This window comes from Ovis canadensis, chromosome 3 (assembly GCF_042477335.2).
Source record: "Ovis canadensis isolate MfBH-ARS-UI-01 breed Bighorn chromosome 3, ARS-UI_OviCan_v2, whole genome shotgun sequence".
In the NCBI taxonomy this organism is placed as follows: domain Eukaryota; kingdom Metazoa; phylum Chordata; class Mammalia; order Artiodactyla; family Bovidae; genus Ovis; species Ovis canadensis.
This window is the reverse complement of record NC_091247.1, coordinates 144,271,868-144,288,119: the sequence shown is the minus strand read 5'-3', so window position 1 is coordinate 144,288,119 and position 16,252 is coordinate 144,271,868. Positions and strand designations below refer to the sequence as shown.

The window sequence follows — 16,252 nt, the reverse complement described above, 5'->3', positions numbered from 1 at the left end:
TCCATCGCCCACCCCCCGCCCTTGGTGGCCACCATGAGCAGGCACACAGGTTCATGTTACAGGCTGGGCTTTGTGCTGGTTCCCTCAGCACTCATCAGAAAAGCCTGAGCTGGGCAGCCTGCCAGTCCAGCACTGTGGGATGATGGACAATGGCTGAGATGGGCAGGCACCTTTACCTCCCCTTTCCTACCTATTTTCTCTTTTATTGAGGCTCTTGAACATCTCAGCTCGGGGTGCCACTGGGCGTGTATCTGGCTAATGTGAACCAGGCTCTGAGTCAAGCCTGTTTGAAGGAAGCCAGCAAGCCAGGACAAAAAGCAAGCTGGGGGACCAGTGCCCCGACACCACTTTTCCCAAAATGGGCTCTGCTTTTACTTTAATTTTTTTCCTGAAAGTTATAGCTGGCTGTGAGCTGGGCTCTCTGGATGGCAGAGTCCCTGGGGAGGACTGCTGACCTGGAGGGAGGGCACGGCCTCCTCAGGTTTCTTCTCAGAACATTCTTGCTTTACTTTTGTAATTATTATTTTCTAAAGGTCAGGCCCCCTCACCTTCCGCTGTCCCTCTTCACAATGGGTCTCCTTCACCCAGCTCCTGGGGCCTCAGACACTGTCTGGTTGCCATGGAAACCCCCACAAGGGGAAAAGCAACCTGATGCCAGTGACCACATGGAGGCTCCTTATTCATCTCCTGGCGGCACCAGGAGAGAATTCCCAGGGACGCACGCGTGTTGGAATCCCTCCTGGGCCACAGGGGCCTTTCCCTGAACTGGCTGGCCTCCCACTGGCCTCTATTAATCCTTGGAAGAACTCTATTAACACGGTTTGGGAGAGACAAGCCCTGCCCCCCAAGATGAAGCAGGGGTGAGAGGGAAGGATGGAACCATCTCTGCGCCCACTTCCCTCCAACTCTCTTCCGGATCTAAGCCAGCTGAGCTTTGCCTTTTTTCTTCAGTTTCCTTTGGTCCCCTCCCAGGTCTCAGGGGTCCCCCCATCTTTTTCTGCCTTGTCCCACTCTGAAGCTGTAACTGTATCTCCAGCTTTTTATCATTCCATCTTGCTTTCCCTTCCCACTAGTGACTCTGCAAAACGCCTGGCTCTTTCCTTGCTTCCACGGATAGCAGTAGTGGGGCGAGGGGTGGGGGACACTCCAAAGGGAAGGCGGATCATCCGGGGGGCAGTCAGCAAGGGTTATGGGGAAAGGGGGGTTCCTGACTCGACAAGCAGAACACGCACCTTGGCACCAGGAGCACCGGGGAAGCCAGGACCGCCAGCAGGACCCACGGGACCCTGGAGGAAGCAAGCAGATGCAGAGGTGAAGGCCCAGTCTGGGCAGACCATCTCCAGCCTCCAAAGCAAGCCACCCCTCACCTCCCATGCCTTCCCACCTTTGTACTGATATTGCTCTATATCCACTGTGGCCGAAAGTCCCTGGATGAAAATTGTCCCCGCTGCCAGTGTCCCCAAGCCTGGCTTGGGGAAACTGCGTTTCTGACGCAGTATATAGTTTCTGAATATATACATGGTGAGAAGCAAGTCATTCTTTCACCTCCCTCTCTACCCCTCCCCAGAAAAACTACCAAAAGTGTAGCTGAGAAAAATGAACCATTGCTTCAAAGCTTGTCACCAACATACTCCCTTAGCAATGAAAAGTTGTTCCTCTTTTTCCAGGAGAATCCAGAATGTGGCCTGGATATTGAGTAAACACTGCCACTTCACTGGGCGGCTGACTGGGACTCAGGCAAACCTGCCGGGGCTGAAGTGAACTTACCGGAGGCCCTGCAGGGCCTGGTTGACCGTCATTGCCTCGAGCACCCTGTGAGCGAGAAGGAAGCAGCCGTTACGGGAGACACACACGTCTCCAGTCCCTCTCGCGGTGCCCCAGGGCTGAGCAGGAGGCTGGCAGGTGTGCACTGCGGGAGGAAGCAGCCCCAGGACCCCCCCATGGTGCCTTTGAGAACTGGGCCTGCAGTGGGCTTGCTCTCAGCCTCAAAGAACTTGGGTAATTTTCCAGCTACTCCATCATTTTTTAAACTTCCTTTTAGACCCCGAGTATCCCCAAATTCAAGGCCATGTTATCATTTAAAGACTCAGTGAAAATGAAACAGCCAAGCATTGATTCTGACTCAGTTCTTCCTGCCTGTTGCAGCAGAAAGCTCTTTCAGGACCTGGTTAATCTCCTTGGTCAACTCTTGGATCTGTGTCCCCATCCCCAACCCACAGAACAACCTGCTTCTATGGAAGACAGAGAAGCTGCAGGGCACCTGCTACCAGCCCAGGAAGAAGCTTGGTGATGGGGATAGGGCACCGGGCACAGTCTGAGGACCAAATTTGTCCTGAGACTTCTTTCACAGACAGCAAGGCTGCCGCTCTTCCTCTACAGGCCATGCACTTTGAGGGGGAGCACCTCCAGGGTCTCTTTCTCGAGGCCCCTCCGGGTCCCGGGAATCATTAGGTCGGGTGGAGCTGGGCCGAGCACCTGGTCCTTGGAGGACCTCAGCTGAGCCCCGCCTGCCTGCCTCTGCCTCTCCTGGGAAGCTGAAGAGGATGCTTTAGGGGGAGCTCCTGTTTTAAATAAGACTCAAGTCTTTCTCCTGGCTGTGGTCCATTTCTCATGACTGAGACTCTCCTGGTTGGCGTTAACCAGGGAAGCAGGAGAAGACTTAACAGAAGAAAATGTCACAGGGAACATAAACCCTCGGCATTGGCCAGAGCCCCTTCTGGGCTGGCTGCTTCGCAAAGTACCCTCCCTCCAGGGGTCAGCCAGAGGAGAGGCCTGGGCTGCTTGTGAGCAAGGGGAGTGTGGTGCTGCCCAAGAGGCCAAAGTTGGATGGGTATCCAGGGCTGCCCCCTGCAGGAAAGCTGGGGAGTGGGTACCATCTGGCCCAAGGTGGGGGGCACATGACCACAGCCCAGGCCAGCCCCTGGCCAGGCCTGGACACCAGGCCTGCACTGAACTATGTGAGCTTGTCAATCTTCCATGCCAAATCCTAGGCACACCCTGCCAGTCTAACTACGGTAGGGACAGGAGTCAGCAAGGAGAAGCAAGAAGCAGGGCCGACTGGAGGAGGAAGGAGAACAGCGGTGCAGGTCATCTGTGCCCCTCATGGAGTGTGGCCCCCATGACTCCAAGCCTGGCCAAAAAGGCGCAAGCCAGGTCTGGACAATCTGTAGCAGTCACAGTGCTTCTTGGCAGGCCCGGGGCTCTCTAATCCCCTCACACAAAGTGACCCAGGGACAAGCCACTTCAACAGTTTTGGCTGACAAATGGGGGTTGAGACTGCATGCTATCTCACTGATCTGCTTCTGAGGGAAATTTCTGCCAAAACAGATACATTATCTGGACTGCGGCACAACTGAGGGAAGCTGATTTACTTTGGCTGGTCCCATGAGGAGGGGCCTCAGAGCCTGGGTGGCTGGGGTGTGAAATCAACAGAGAGCATAATCTTTCTTAAACACAGCTTTCATCGCATCACTCGCCTGACCAGGCGCCCACAAGGGCTCTCTATTGCTAGGGGATCAGAGCTAAACACCTGCACCCTCCACTGCTACAAATCCCCATGCTCTTAACTCTCCCATTAATGCGAGGCCACTGGAGTCTGAGGCTGCAGAGCACGGCTTGTCTTAGGCTAGTTAACCATTCAGTGCCTCAGTTTCTTCTCCTCTAAAGGGGGGAGGACAACAGAATCTGCCTGGTAGGATCCGAGGGAAGGCTGGATAAGACAGAGCATCTGGGTATTAAACAGAGGGCGTGCCCGTGAAGCAGCGGCCACTGGTATATCACAGTGTCACCAACAGTGCAGTAATGTAAAGTACGTGAGTTGACCCTAGACTGATACACTTTTCTAGGGCAGCGTCTAAGTGAGCAGAAAGAACTAAAAGGAACACAGTACTATAGCCAACTAAAGTCTGTCCATATATTCAAACAGGATTGACTGGGGAGTGGGTGAGACTGTCGAGGGATTACCTGAATAATCGAGACTGGTTAAAGAGACTCCTGTCCTCGCCTGCCAGCTCTCCCATGGCCTCCCTCCACCCCCCCAGTCCTCTGATTGTGCAGACCCAGTCTGGGAATTTGTGACGGGCACACTCAGAGTGAATCCTCATGGGAGGATGATACTGTCTACACCTCGTGGGGTTGCTTTGAGGGTCAGGCAAAATAACCCTGAACACAAGTGCGTTGTGAACTCCAAAAGAGCTGGGCAAATAGTAGCTCTGGGTCTTGTCAATTACTCACTGCAGCGCCGGCAGGGCCAGTCCGTCCTCTCTCACCAGGCAAGCCGCGGGGACCCTGGAGCACACACCAAGAGGCACAAGCATGAGTTGGTTCAAGGACTGCTCGGCCCCATCACTTAACCTGCAGGCCCTTCATGGACACTGGAAGGGAGGGAGCCGGTAGCACCCAGGAGGCAAAGGTGTGGATGCCCCTGGTCCGCCTTCCTGATCCTGTCACACCAAAGGGTTCTCGGCCATGGCAGAACACACAGGTGCTCCCATTGTTACCTATTAGGAGCCCTGTTATAGGCACATCTTGCTCCTTGCAATAGACAAACTCCCCCAAATGTTGAAATAAACAGAATTTGTAAAAACTGAAGCACACCTTAAGGGTGTTAACAGGGTTATTGCAAAGAAATGCTGGTGAGCCCTTGCACAAACCATCCACTTGACACACTTTACGTTTTGCTCATAATTGAATCAATCTACAAAACTGAATATCTACTTTGCCCAAAGGGAGCAGTGGCATCTACAGTGGCGCCATCTGCTGGGCTTTAGAAGGTGTCTCAAGAGTGTCTGGAGGCCCTCCAGGGGGTGGTGCTCATACTCACCATTGGGCCTGGAGAACCGTTCTCACCTGGGGAACCACTCTCACCCTGGAAAAAAGATGCAGAAGGTCAGTGAGCAGGGCCCCCTCTGCCAGCCCACAAGACAGTTCCCATGGAGGAAGCCGAAAGCTCTGGTCATCTCAGCTAGCACCGACACCTCCAAGCTTTAGTTCCATGAGGGACAATTCCCGGAGCTCTCCAGACCTGCTGTTCATTCATTAGGTTGTAGTGCTGGTGTTCCTAACCCAAGCTGTTCAGACGTCCTAACTCCACTGAGCTCAGCAGCATCTCCTCATCGTCCGTCCCCCATGCCCATGTGCTTCTTGGTCCTTACCTTCACACCCGGAGCACCAGCTTCTCCCTTAGCACCATCTAGACCTGGGTAACCCTACGGGACAAGAGAAGACTCTCAATCACGCTTCTGGGGAAGCCAAAGAGGACGATTCATGTCCCCCCCAAGACTTTTTTCTCCCTTGGTCAGTCTTTTTCCTTCCAGCACTCTCCCCCCATTATACTTACTCTGTGACCTTTGACACCAGGAAGGCCTGGGGTTCCTGGGAAGCCGCGAGCACCCTGCAATCCAAAGCAGAGATGTTCAGAGCATTGTGCAGAACCAGGTAAAGGCTGCCTTGGGCTGATGGGAGAGGCCTTGAAGCCAGGTCCCTGGGTGGCCAGGAAGCAGAGGAAGCCCGGCACCAGGAACATCTTTCGGTCACTCCCAGAATCCCCCTCTCTGTGCCTCACCCCAGCTTAGGCAAAATGGGTATAAACATCTGCCAGCATCCCCGGACGCCCCGAGACTGTGCTAGGATCAGGGACATGGTCATCAGTATGAAAGCGTGACACGTGGGGACGGCTGGAACTTTAGGAGCGAGCTATCAGAGCTGGATGAGCTGGGTGGGAGGCCACTGCGTTTGTTGCAAGGATGGAGACGCTGCGAACGAGACTAGAAACCGAGAAAGGTGGGCTTTACCTGAGGGCCAGGAGGGCCTCTCTCGCCAGATTTTCCAGGCTTTCCAGCTTCACCCTGAAGGGAGAGAGATGTACCTCAGCTTCCTCAGAAGACACGTTAGCATCACTCGTGCACACTGGCATGTTAGCACTCCTCCCACCTGCCGTGCCTTTGCCCACATGCTTCCTCATCTCCTCCCACCCCTGCAGGTCCCAGACTTCCCTGAATGCCTTCCCTGCCTGTGTCCTGGGCAAGCTCCTCCACCCCTCACAGCCTCCAGCCTTCCCTGGTGGGCTCACTGTCTCCTCTCATAGGCACTGCTGACCAGCCTGTGTTCCCTAACCTCGGAGACGTTCACTGCCTAATGGGATACTCACGAGCAGCTTCAGCGCCAGTTCTCCTCTCTCCCCTTCGTTTACATCCCTTGTAGACATCCTGACTCAGCCTGAGCTTTCCCCAACTCATTTACAATTAAGATAATCTTGGGCTGTTGAGTGTTTCTCTTTTGTTTTTCCTTCTCTGCATCTTTCCCCTTGTGTTTTCCCCCTCCCTTCTCTCACTTCTCAATTTCCCTTCCTGGAGCTAATGATGTTTTAATTATTTCCCTTCCCAGTGGGTCCAAAGCTGTCCCCAAAGGCACTTGCAAGCTAAGTTGCCAGCGGAAATGTAGACGGTGCAGTGTCTGAGTCTCTGCCGGACGAGCCCCGCCCCCTGGGCCCAGTCGAGGGTGTATCCGCCCATCACCACCCAGCACCCCCCCTCTCCAGGCCCTTTCCAGTGAGGCAGCCACTTGATTGACTCAAGGTGTACTCACATCATCACCAGGTTTCCCAGGGGGGCCAGGAGGACCACGGGGGCCCATGGGACCCTACAAACAAAATAAGTGAGCTTAAGAGATGGTTGGAGGGGGGAAGACACCTAATCAGTGGGAGAAACCTGGGGATTATAGCTTTTGGAAGCTAGTGCATCTAAAAGGAAAAAAAGATGGAGGAACCCAGTTTGTGCTGAGAGAGAGAAGAGGCGCAGAGCAGATCACAGCGGGAGGCAGTGGACAGCACAGGCCAGAAGGGGTGACCCAGAAAAAGGACTGACATGACAGAATCCTGGGTGGTTCCTGCCACATCTGGCTCCCTGTCAGTTCCCCCAGAGCTAAGACGGGACATCTGAGCTTCCGTTGAGCCCTCCACTGGAGAAAGCACTGGGCAGAGCCCGGAAGGCAACAGGACTAGAGTGTGAATGGTGCATCGCCAGAAGATCCCCCAGGAGGGCAGGGCCAGCGCCAGCACTCACAGAGACACCGGGTTCCCCAGGTTCACCAGGGTTGCCTTGAAATCCTTGAGGTCCCTAAAAAGTAAAGCGAGGATACCAGGTTGGCCCCCTAGAACAGACATCAGAGAGCTTGAAAGCATCTGTGTCTCCGCTTTCCAAAAGGAAAAACCCAATACTTACGGGAGCACCAGCAGGGCCTGGGGGTCCCCGAGGTCCCATGGGGCCCTGCATTGGAACAGAAAATGAGGAGCTTTACTGGAAAGGCTTCACCCTTGGCCTCCACGGTGCCACCGCCTCCCAGCCAACAGCCCAGACAAAGGACAAGGAGTTACTCTGTGAGCAGGGGCCTGCAGGGGCTGCTCCCTCTCATTTTCCTCTCCCCTCGCAACATTCTATTTTTATTTATAGGTACCATTTGGACAGAGAAGCTGGCCTTGCGTTCCTCTGGACAGCAGCCATGTTTACTAAAGTCTGAGTTTCATTTAGCATGTGCCAAGTGGGAGCTGCAGGGCTGAGATTTCCTGCTGGAAGTCTTGTGGATGCTGGAGAACAGTGGCTGCTGTCTGCATTCTTCAGTTCTCATTCCAAGAGCAATAGCAACTGGCCTTCTGACAGATCAGCCTATATGCCTCTCTCCATCCTCATTCTTCTTAGTCACTCCAGCGCATCATTAAAACTGGCATCCATCGCCATTAAAAACCAAATGCTCTGGGCTAGCTAAATGGGAGGTTATGTAACTGATGGGGAAGGGCCGCTCCAAGTAATTATCTGTAAAGTGAGGTTGTCAGAGTCCCTGGCTCTGCTGAGGGCCACCTCCTGCCATTTTGGCTGCGAAGAACTGGTGCCTTTTCTTACCATTGGTCCCTGCATTACTCCCATCTGGGCGCCACCAGCCTTCTCATCAAATCCACCAGCCATCTGGGCAGCAAAGTTCTACAAATAAACCCAACAACATTAAAAGCTTGAGAGGCTATATGCTTTTCCTACATGGCTAGGTAAGCTATATATGGATAGAAAAAAACATTAATTGTGGGAGACTAACCTAGCATTGATCAGAAACACTAATGATTCCTGAAAAAAAGTTTTGGAAATGGCTTATTAGATGGCAGTGGCACAACCATTTCCCTGGAAGATGAAGTGTTACTTGGAAGAGAATCCATTACTTGCATTTCATTTTGTAAGTTTTCTTTAATTCTAAAATATTAAATATATTATTCCACATAAATTGAAAACTATAACTAAAATATAACTTTTAAAGGTTTTTTTTTCTTTTCTAAGACCTTAATGCCCAGCAAAACACTAAAATCAACAGTCTTAAAATATTTCACCAGAGAATATAGTAGGCATCTATGCGCCATTCAAGTTTAAAAATTTAAATCATAGCAAACATCAAAATGGCAAACCTGCAAAAACTGGGCAATAATGTAATTTGTTGATTGGTCTGATTCCAAAACCAACTTTAGCCACACACCTTTCCTCAGTGGGGCTCTTTCATGAGAATAAATAGTTGCTTGGAATGTACTTGGCAAAGATGAAGTTTCAACGTCTTCCAAGGACAGTGGTCACTCTTCTTCCAGGGAACCGCAAGTGCCCAGTCATCCTCTCCTCCAACCCCTACACCCACTCCCAAGGATCAGCCACACAGTAGAGATGCCAGGAAGCCAGGTAACTGAAGACTTTCTTTACAGAAACCCAGTGAGTGAACAAAGTCAGTCCTTAGTGCCACAGTCTCACGCCCACTATGTGATTCCACTAAATTACAGGCCTGGGGGAGAAGTCCATGTTCAAGACAGGCTGTGGACACACTTCTGGCAGCCCTGGGAGCCAGCTAGGTGAGTGTGACTAGCAATTTAGAAGCCACATTTCTGGAGAGACAGCCTGAAGGAAGGGGACATAAGGATACTTACTCCACCAAGGCCAGGGGGGCCGGGGGGGCCGGGAGGACCAGGGGGCCCAGGGTTTCCAGGGGTCCCAGGCTCTCCATCTCTGCCACGAGGTCCAGGAGCACCCTTGGCAGAAAGAGAAAGAAGCCCCGATGTGAAGCAGTGTTTATACAAGACCCATCTGTCTACGGGCTGTCCTTGAGGCATTTGGGGGGGTCATTAGAGAACGTGGGGAGTCCACAAGGGTCAGACAGCATTGTTTCTCTACTCACTTTTTCACCTTTGTCACCACGATCACCTCTGGGTCCTTGTTCACCTGCAGGTCCCTGAAAATGAAGAAAATATTGAGACGACAGCAAGACCGGGAGAGCCTGCTGATCAATAACTCAAGGAAAGCATGGAAAACGGGGTTTCTCTCTTTTTTACCTGAGGTCCAGGAGGTCCCTTGGGTCCTACGATCTGTGAGAGAGACACCGACAAAATGGCAAGTTAGAAGAGACCTCAAGGAAATGACCCAGTTAGAAAAGTTGATGCAACATGGGAGTAGGAAGTGTACTTACATCCTTGATGTCTCCAGGTTCTCCTTTCTGTCCCTGAAACATGAAACACTGTCAGGACTGAGTCAAGCTCACCAAGCCTCCAGTACAAAACAGTAGCCCCTGCATCAAGGTGCCCACTGTAACAGATCTTTTGTTGATGCCTAAAAACCGCACGCTGAATGAGCACAGTATTGCTTTCAACGAAGAAAATTTAAAGAGGAAAAAAAAAAGCAAACAACAACAATCCTCACCTTTGGTCCTGGTTGCCCTGCAAATGGAAGAAATAGAGAAGGAGAATGTAAGAGTCATGAAATGGATAAGTACATCTTCTTGTCATTCAAACTTTCGTGAAGGCATCATAGAAAGGGACACAACCAGGGAAGGGGGTAGCTTCCTGTTACTCCACTGAAGCCCTCTGTTGGGGTGTTAGGTTCCACTGGGGTCTGGAGTTGCTGAGGTCCCAAGAGGAATAGAGATGACCCAGAATTTGTTATTGAAAGGCAATCAGCATGCAAGGGCCAAAAAGAATACAAAGAACTCAAGGTCTATCAGCCACCAGGAGAGAAAGCACCCAAAACTGAGAAACGGAGAAGCTCAGTTTCTTCTCTTCCTCAGAAGGGTAAGAAAACCCTCCCGTAGCCCAAGCACCCCGCAACACATCCCCCACCCCAGAAGAAGAGTTAGGTATTTAGAAAGGTCTTACATTCAAGCTGGGTCTCCATGAAGCAAGCACAAAAAAACAGCAGAGCACAGAAGTTACAGAGGGCATTGGAGCCAGTGCCCCCCGAATCAATAACCCTTTCCCCATTTGTAGCAGCGAAATAGTAAAGGTGATCAACGCTTCACTCACATAGGCCCCCTGAAAAATGATCTGGGGAAGTGGGCTATCAAAGCGGCTTCCCCAAGCAGCTTTCCACGGTGGGTGAAGTGTTAAGGAAAGGCAACTGCTCGCTTCCTTTTCAACTGTCTCCTCTGCTTGATCAGGAAGAAAATGGTGAGGGCTACCCAAAAGGCCTAGATGTCTGTCCCCATCCTCCTTCAGGGGGATAGGGCATGGGCTCCAGAGCTGGGGAGGGGTCACCTGCACACCTACACATTCACCAGCCCCAGCTCCGGGGTGTAGGAACCTGGGGCTCTGTCCGGGGCCCAGCTCTGCTCTTCACCACTAGAACTTCCAGACCCCAGCTCTTCCTTCTGCTAGGAACTTGCTTCTTAATTGGCAGTCAGTACCAACAGAGGCAAAACCAAAAGGAAACTGCCACCAATGCTCCATATTTTTCAAAAGGGGGCCTGCCCTTTCTGTCGCCCCATTGGCCAGCAGAGCTTGCTCCACATTGGGCATGTTTGGAGGCCAAGGTGTGGGCAACAGAGGAGAAATGAATCTGTGTTTTGGCCAAAAGGAGCACTGGATCTCCACTGTGGCTCAAGGACTTTGCAGAGGTGCTTACAGTGAGGACGCTTGTGTGGAGTCCCCTCTGTCCTCCAGGTCTTAGGAGCATATTTTCTGGAGGTGTCAGGTGAGGAAGGACCCCTCTGGTGTGTCAGGCTCACTCAGTGTCATCCTGCAAGCGAGAAGTCGCCTTTCCCTTCAGCTTCAGCTGCTGGGGTGCCATGGATAACCAGTCCCTCTGCTTCACAGAGATGACTGGCATCCATGGCAGGGCATTTGCTGCCCCTGCAAGTAATTTATTTATGTGGAACAGGAAATAAATAAATTACAACCACTGGCAGTGGGGAGGTCAGCTGAGCAGATGGGGCAGCACTCTCCGAAGGGGGTCTCGGGGCTGAGGCAGTCTTTCATGTCTTCACAGATTATGTCGTCGCAGAGGACAGTCCCAGTGTCACAGACACAGATCCGGCAGGGCTCGGGCTTCCACACATCCTTATCATTATACCTCTGCCCGTCCTGCACACAGCTGCCAGCCTTCTCTGCACCAAGGGTGGGGCGGGGGAAGCGCAGAGCCAAGGGAAGGAGGGGATGTGGAGCCAGAAGAGAAAAAGAGAGAGGTTGCAGGTCAACTTGACATCATTTGAATGCTGAAGCGTGTGGACTCTGGCCACCCAACATAGAGAACTTGTTATTTTTTCTAAGACATCATTCATTCTGCCATGTAGTCAACAAATATTATTGTCCACTTTGCACTCTGCTCTCTATTCACCAATGAAAATCCTGACCCAGCAGGAAAGGCTGCGGTGGGGGGGGGGGGTTGGCACTGAGGATGAAATACTGCCTTCATGCATCTCATATTGGGGAGACATGATGATGTGGGGGTCATGGGCAAGCTAGAGTAGGAGCAGGAGGAGGATGAGCCTCTGAACTGTGGGACTCAGGACTGTACAGACAGAGGGGAGGGGAAAATGCAGAGCCGCCCACACCCCACCCCACCCCCAACACAGGGACAGAGGCCTTCTTTCTTCTGCCTGCCTCTAGGAATTATGGGATATGCTGAATACAACTGACAGCTAAAATTCAGAAGGCGTGGAGAAAATTCTACCCACAGAAATTAGACTCTATCAGCAGCCAGGCTCCAGAAGTAGATATATGGGGGTGGAGGTGTGTGAAAGGATGAGCTATTAGAGGTAGGATCTTGTCCCATTCTTTAAGTAATATTAGTCTTAGGACCGATTTAGGGAAGGGGTTTGGACCAGTCAAACAATACACCTGGATAGAACCTACGAGGGCTGATAAAATGCCCCGGAGGCAAGCAGGGCCAAAGATCCCTCTACGGGTGCTGACCTCCAGCTGGACCCCCCTCTGGAGAGAGCCTGCTTCCATCTGAAGACAACGGCTCAACGTGACGGAGGGGATATGGAAGGAGGCTTTGAATGCCTGGTCCCGGACAAGAGTAGCCAGTCCAGGCCCGGCCCCCTCCAAGAATGCAGACAAAGAAGGGCACAGAGTAGTCCCCCTCCATAAGCGCCCTGCCGTCTGGAATTCACCCTGCAAACGAAGCCTGTGCTGACAAGAGCGCTCCGAAGAGCGCCAAGCGTGGCAGAGCCCGCACCACGTGCTAGGGAGCGCCCAGCGCTGTTTTTCTCATCAGAATCGTCAAAGCACTGGCAGCAATGGATGAATAATAGGAACGGGCCACAAACCAGGTGGGCGGAGAGAGAAACGGGCCTGCCCCTGCTCTTTAAGGAGACTCTGAAAGATAAACCTTTTTTTTTTCCACTAGAAAAAAAAAATCCATTCAGCATTTAGGCAAGATAATCACGCGGTGGGGGGCGGGTGGCGGGGTGGGGGGCGGAATCCTAGCTTAAGTATCAAAATCGCTGGGCCACACCCACTGCTAAAATGGGTGGAGCTGCAGAAAGCGAGGGGTGGGGTCCAGACTAAAGAAGAACCCACTTTCAGCCAGGAGGGCCGTAGGGGGAAAAGAGCAAAATGCTGGACGAGGGGTTCACCCAGAAGGCAGATCAGATTTCCCTCGGAAGGGCGGTCCGGGGATGCGCGGGCGCTGGGGCGCGGCCGCAGCGCTGGGTGTGAGAGCCCTACGGTGACTCTTTGTGACTGCAGCTCTGGACGCAGCTCGCCCACGGACACTGGGAGGGTGAAAAGTGCGATTAAATGACTGCCCCAGAAAGAAGCCAGCTCCGTAACCGGATCCCTTAGGTGTGGACGGAGGAGCCCAGCACCTCCATAATTGCTGTTCGAAACGGCTGCCGATAGCATCCCGGCGCGCCTGATCGTGTTCCCCTCATTACCGCAGGGCCGTATAAGCGACTCTTTGTAGTAGGCCAATTAAAAAGTTACCTCTTTTGGGGAACTGTTTTGCTTCGCGGCTGCTCCGCGCAGGGCTGGAGCCTGAGAGGTGGCGGTGGGCGGGCACGGGGGGGGGGGGGGGGCATTGTGGGAGAGGGGGTCGGGGAGTCCGGGGGAACCCACCGGACCTTGCCTCTCATGAATGGGGCTTTTCTCGAGCGCACACAGAGTCCGATTCACAGGTCTCCGCAAGGAATCAGTTTAAATAAATACGGGCAGCGTTTCAGCCCCATCTGGAAGCCATCGCTGCCAATCTCCTAACGCAAACAAGCCTCACAAAGACGGATTGAGGTCTCTCCCCCGAGCCGAGGGGCACTTCAGAGACGAGGGCTGTGAAATGCAGATGTGGGTCAAAAACGCAGCAGCCAATAAGCTTCTCAAACTTGTGGAAAGATGGGGAGGAGGGGCGTGCCCGAGCCCTAGGTTACTGACATTCCTGACGTCCATGCAGACTGCGTCCTTCCCCACGTCACGTCTTTGGGTCCTCTGACCCAGGGGAGTGGGTTACCCGGCCAGGGTGCGCTAGGGCGCAAAGCCAGCGGCTCCAATGCTCTGCCCCTGGGGAGGGGGGGTGGGGGGAGGAGCGACTGGGAGATCTGGGCCCAAAGAGCTGTGGAATTCATTCCCTCCTAGGAAAGTTGCGGCGCTGAGAACGTTCTGCCACTTAAGTGAGCGCCTCTAATACCAGATGCAGAGTTTGGGGAATTTGAGACTCACCTAGCTAATTCCATTGCGCACTATGGCAGAGATCAGTCAAGAAGACAGCTTTGTGGGTGTCTAAGTGCAAATTTAGGACAAATATATAGTCAATCCGAGCTGGGGCCACTAAGTGACACCGTATTCCAAGTGCCGTGAGTGCGCCTCCAGCTTAGTGCACCTCCCGACCCCCTGACCAAAATCTTCGGCCTGAGGCTCCTTGCTGCTGCGCTGCGGGCTCCAGTTCTGCCCCTGTCGATCACCCTAACGAACGGAAAGTCCTTCTGGGCCCGAAGCCTTCTAAACTGTCTCCAGAGATAGCCAGGTGGCAGGCGAGACTGCAGAGAATCCTCGGCAGACGGACTTTTGATTTCCATACCTTCCCCCCAAATTTCCCCTGCGATTGATTTACAATCTGTAACATACAAAGACAGGGCTGGAATCCCAGCCGTCGGAAACGTGCCCAAACACGTGGAAAAAAAAAATCTCTGCTTAATACACTTTCCAGGCTTCATTTGTCCTAAATATAATCCCAGACAGTGGGACTTTACCAAAGGAGATGATGGAAAGGTGCGGTTCGAACTGTCTTTGGACCAGATTGTAAAACTGCCATCTCTAACTATATACGGTTGAAATTGTTATAGCAATCGACCAACCGTGTCCCACTCCTCTGCCACACACACACACACACACACACACACACACACACACACACACATCGCTCACTCACTGCTGGCAGAGCCTCGGCTAGTTCCAGAAACTTTTATAAAAGTAACTCATTGTAGTACCTGGCTTGGGGGGGGGGGCGGGTGCGGGAGAGGGCGGATGGGGGGAAGACGGCGGGGAGGGGGCGCTGTTTCCCCCGGACGTTTCAAAAGCAAGGTCTGGTTGGAATGTTATCGCCTTTCAGATGGCCTCTCCTGCGGGAAGTTTCTGTATCTTTTAGAGGCAAGGGGAAAGCCGAGATGCCAAGCGGGCTGCACCTTGCTCCTGGGCCAGCCATGAAGGGCAGAAAACCCACGAGGGGCGCTGAGATCTCAGGGTGTCTCTCCGAAGCCCTTCATCGCGGCCTCGGGTTTCAGCCTACTAGTTTCAGAGCGTCTCCTTTGTCTAACTAACTTCCCTTTGAACCGCAGACACCGACCCCTGGACACGACTAGGAATTCAACCCCTTGGCCCTTGCTCACTTCTTCGCTCGTGCTTTTTCTCGCCTACTTTTCCTAAGATCTATGGGCCACAACCTGTTTTGCCGAACCCTGAGTGCTTGGCAAGCAGTGTGTGTTTGCGCTTAGTTATCAAAGCTGGTCAAAGAGAGCGCGCTTGAATCTAAGCGCAAACTTCCGACCCGACGCTTTGCTTCTTTAATATTCCTGCGCAACGCAAGGACCGGCAAATGCCTCCAACCACCACCCGCAGGGAGGACGCTAGGACAGAGTCCCTGACTTGCAGAATTCCATTCAATGAGCTTCTGCGCATCCTGCACCCGTCTCCGCGCGCCTTGACCCCGGAGCCGCTCTAACCCAGACCCGCGGGCTCCAGAGTGCGAGAGGGCCAGGGAAGAGGATGCTGAGGGTCGACACAGAAGGGTGGCAGGCGGGAGCTGTGGACGACTTACGGACATCCTGGCCGTGACACCGAAGGACAGCGGCGACGAGCAGCGTCAGCAGCACCAGCGTCTGGGGAGCCCCGAGGCGGATCATAGCTCACCGCGGGGCCTGGCGGAGCCGGGCCCGGGCGGAGCGCGGCGAGGCGGCAGGAGCACGGCGTGGGTCCGGGTCTCTACCGTGCCCTCATGCAGGAGGCCCTCGGAGCAGGAGGAGGAGGCAGGAGACCCGGCAGCCCAGCGGCGCTCTGCGTCTTCTCTCCGCCGCGGCGCCCGTTATATGCGCCCGGCCCCGCTCGAGGCTGGCGAGCTCTCCCAAACCGCGGGCCGCCCCCGGCCCCCCGCGGGGCTGTAACCTGAGACCCCGCCCCGTACCCCGCCTGGGCCCAGCCAGAGCCCGCACCTGCCCGGACCGGAGCCCCCCTCTCCGCTAGCCTTGCTTCCCGCCCCCCACCCTAAGTGTGCAGAGTGGCCTGATCGGGCGGGGCGCAGAGACGGCCCCTGTCTACCTCCCCCCCACCCACCCCGGGCTGCGGCGCTGCCCTCTCCGACCACAGGCTGGAATGGGGGCCTCCGGCCCCTCCCCTCGGAGTTCTGCCCGGATTGGAGGGGTGGGGGTGTTTGCAGAGGCGCAGGCCGCGAGCCCTAGACCGTGGACGGAAAAGACTCGGGAGGGAGGAGGGGAAGCGGTAGAAAGCAGCAGAGGGGAGGGAGAGAGGGGCATCGCA

At 53.9% G+C, this 16,252-nt stretch overlaps 1 protein-coding gene across 3 annotated transcripts in view; it reads right to left on the bottom strand.

Annotated features, from left to right (window-relative positions):
* The window catches only part of COL2A1 (collagen type II alpha 1 chain), a 30,356-nt gene extending 14,371 nt beyond the window's left edge, over positions 1 to 15,985 (bottom strand). Inside the window, exons 1-18 of one of the 3 annotated variants that reach the window (XM_069580890.1) lie at positions 15,537 to 15,985; positions 11,185 to 11,391; positions 9,714 to 9,730; positions 9,484 to 9,516; positions 9,350 to 9,382; positions 9,196 to 9,249; positions 8,948 to 9,049; positions 7,896 to 7,973; positions 7,221 to 7,265; positions 7,062 to 7,115; positions 6,586 to 6,639; positions 5,793 to 5,846; positions 5,339 to 5,392; positions 5,154 to 5,207; positions 4,823 to 4,867; positions 4,234 to 4,287; positions 1,768 to 1,812; positions 1,233 to 1,286 (exon numbers count right to left, since the gene is read on the bottom strand). In XM_069580890.1, coding sequence (XP_069436991.1) covers positions 1,233 to 1,286; positions 1,768 to 1,812; positions 4,234 to 4,287; positions 4,823 to 4,867; positions 5,154 to 5,207; positions 5,339 to 5,392; positions 5,793 to 5,846; positions 6,586 to 6,639; positions 7,062 to 7,115; positions 7,221 to 7,265; positions 7,896 to 7,973; positions 8,948 to 9,049; positions 9,196 to 9,249; positions 9,350 to 9,382; positions 9,484 to 9,516; positions 9,714 to 9,730; positions 11,185 to 11,391; positions 15,537 to 15,621 — 1,122 coding nt within the window. In that variant the 5' untranslated portion in view covers positions 15,622 to 15,985. Of the gene's footprint in view, positions 1 to 1,232; positions 1,287 to 1,767; positions 1,813 to 4,233; positions 4,288 to 4,822; positions 4,868 to 5,153; positions 5,208 to 5,338; positions 5,393 to 5,792; positions 5,847 to 6,585; positions 6,640 to 7,061; positions 7,116 to 7,220; positions 7,266 to 7,895; positions 7,974 to 8,947; positions 9,050 to 9,195; positions 9,250 to 9,349; positions 9,383 to 9,483; positions 9,517 to 9,713; positions 9,731 to 11,181; positions 11,392 to 15,536 lie in introns of all 3 variants that reach the window. The other 2 variants (XM_069580889.1, XM_069580891.1) reach the window with 2 other exon arrangements.
* Positions 15,986 to 16,252: the final 267 nt, after the last annotated feature.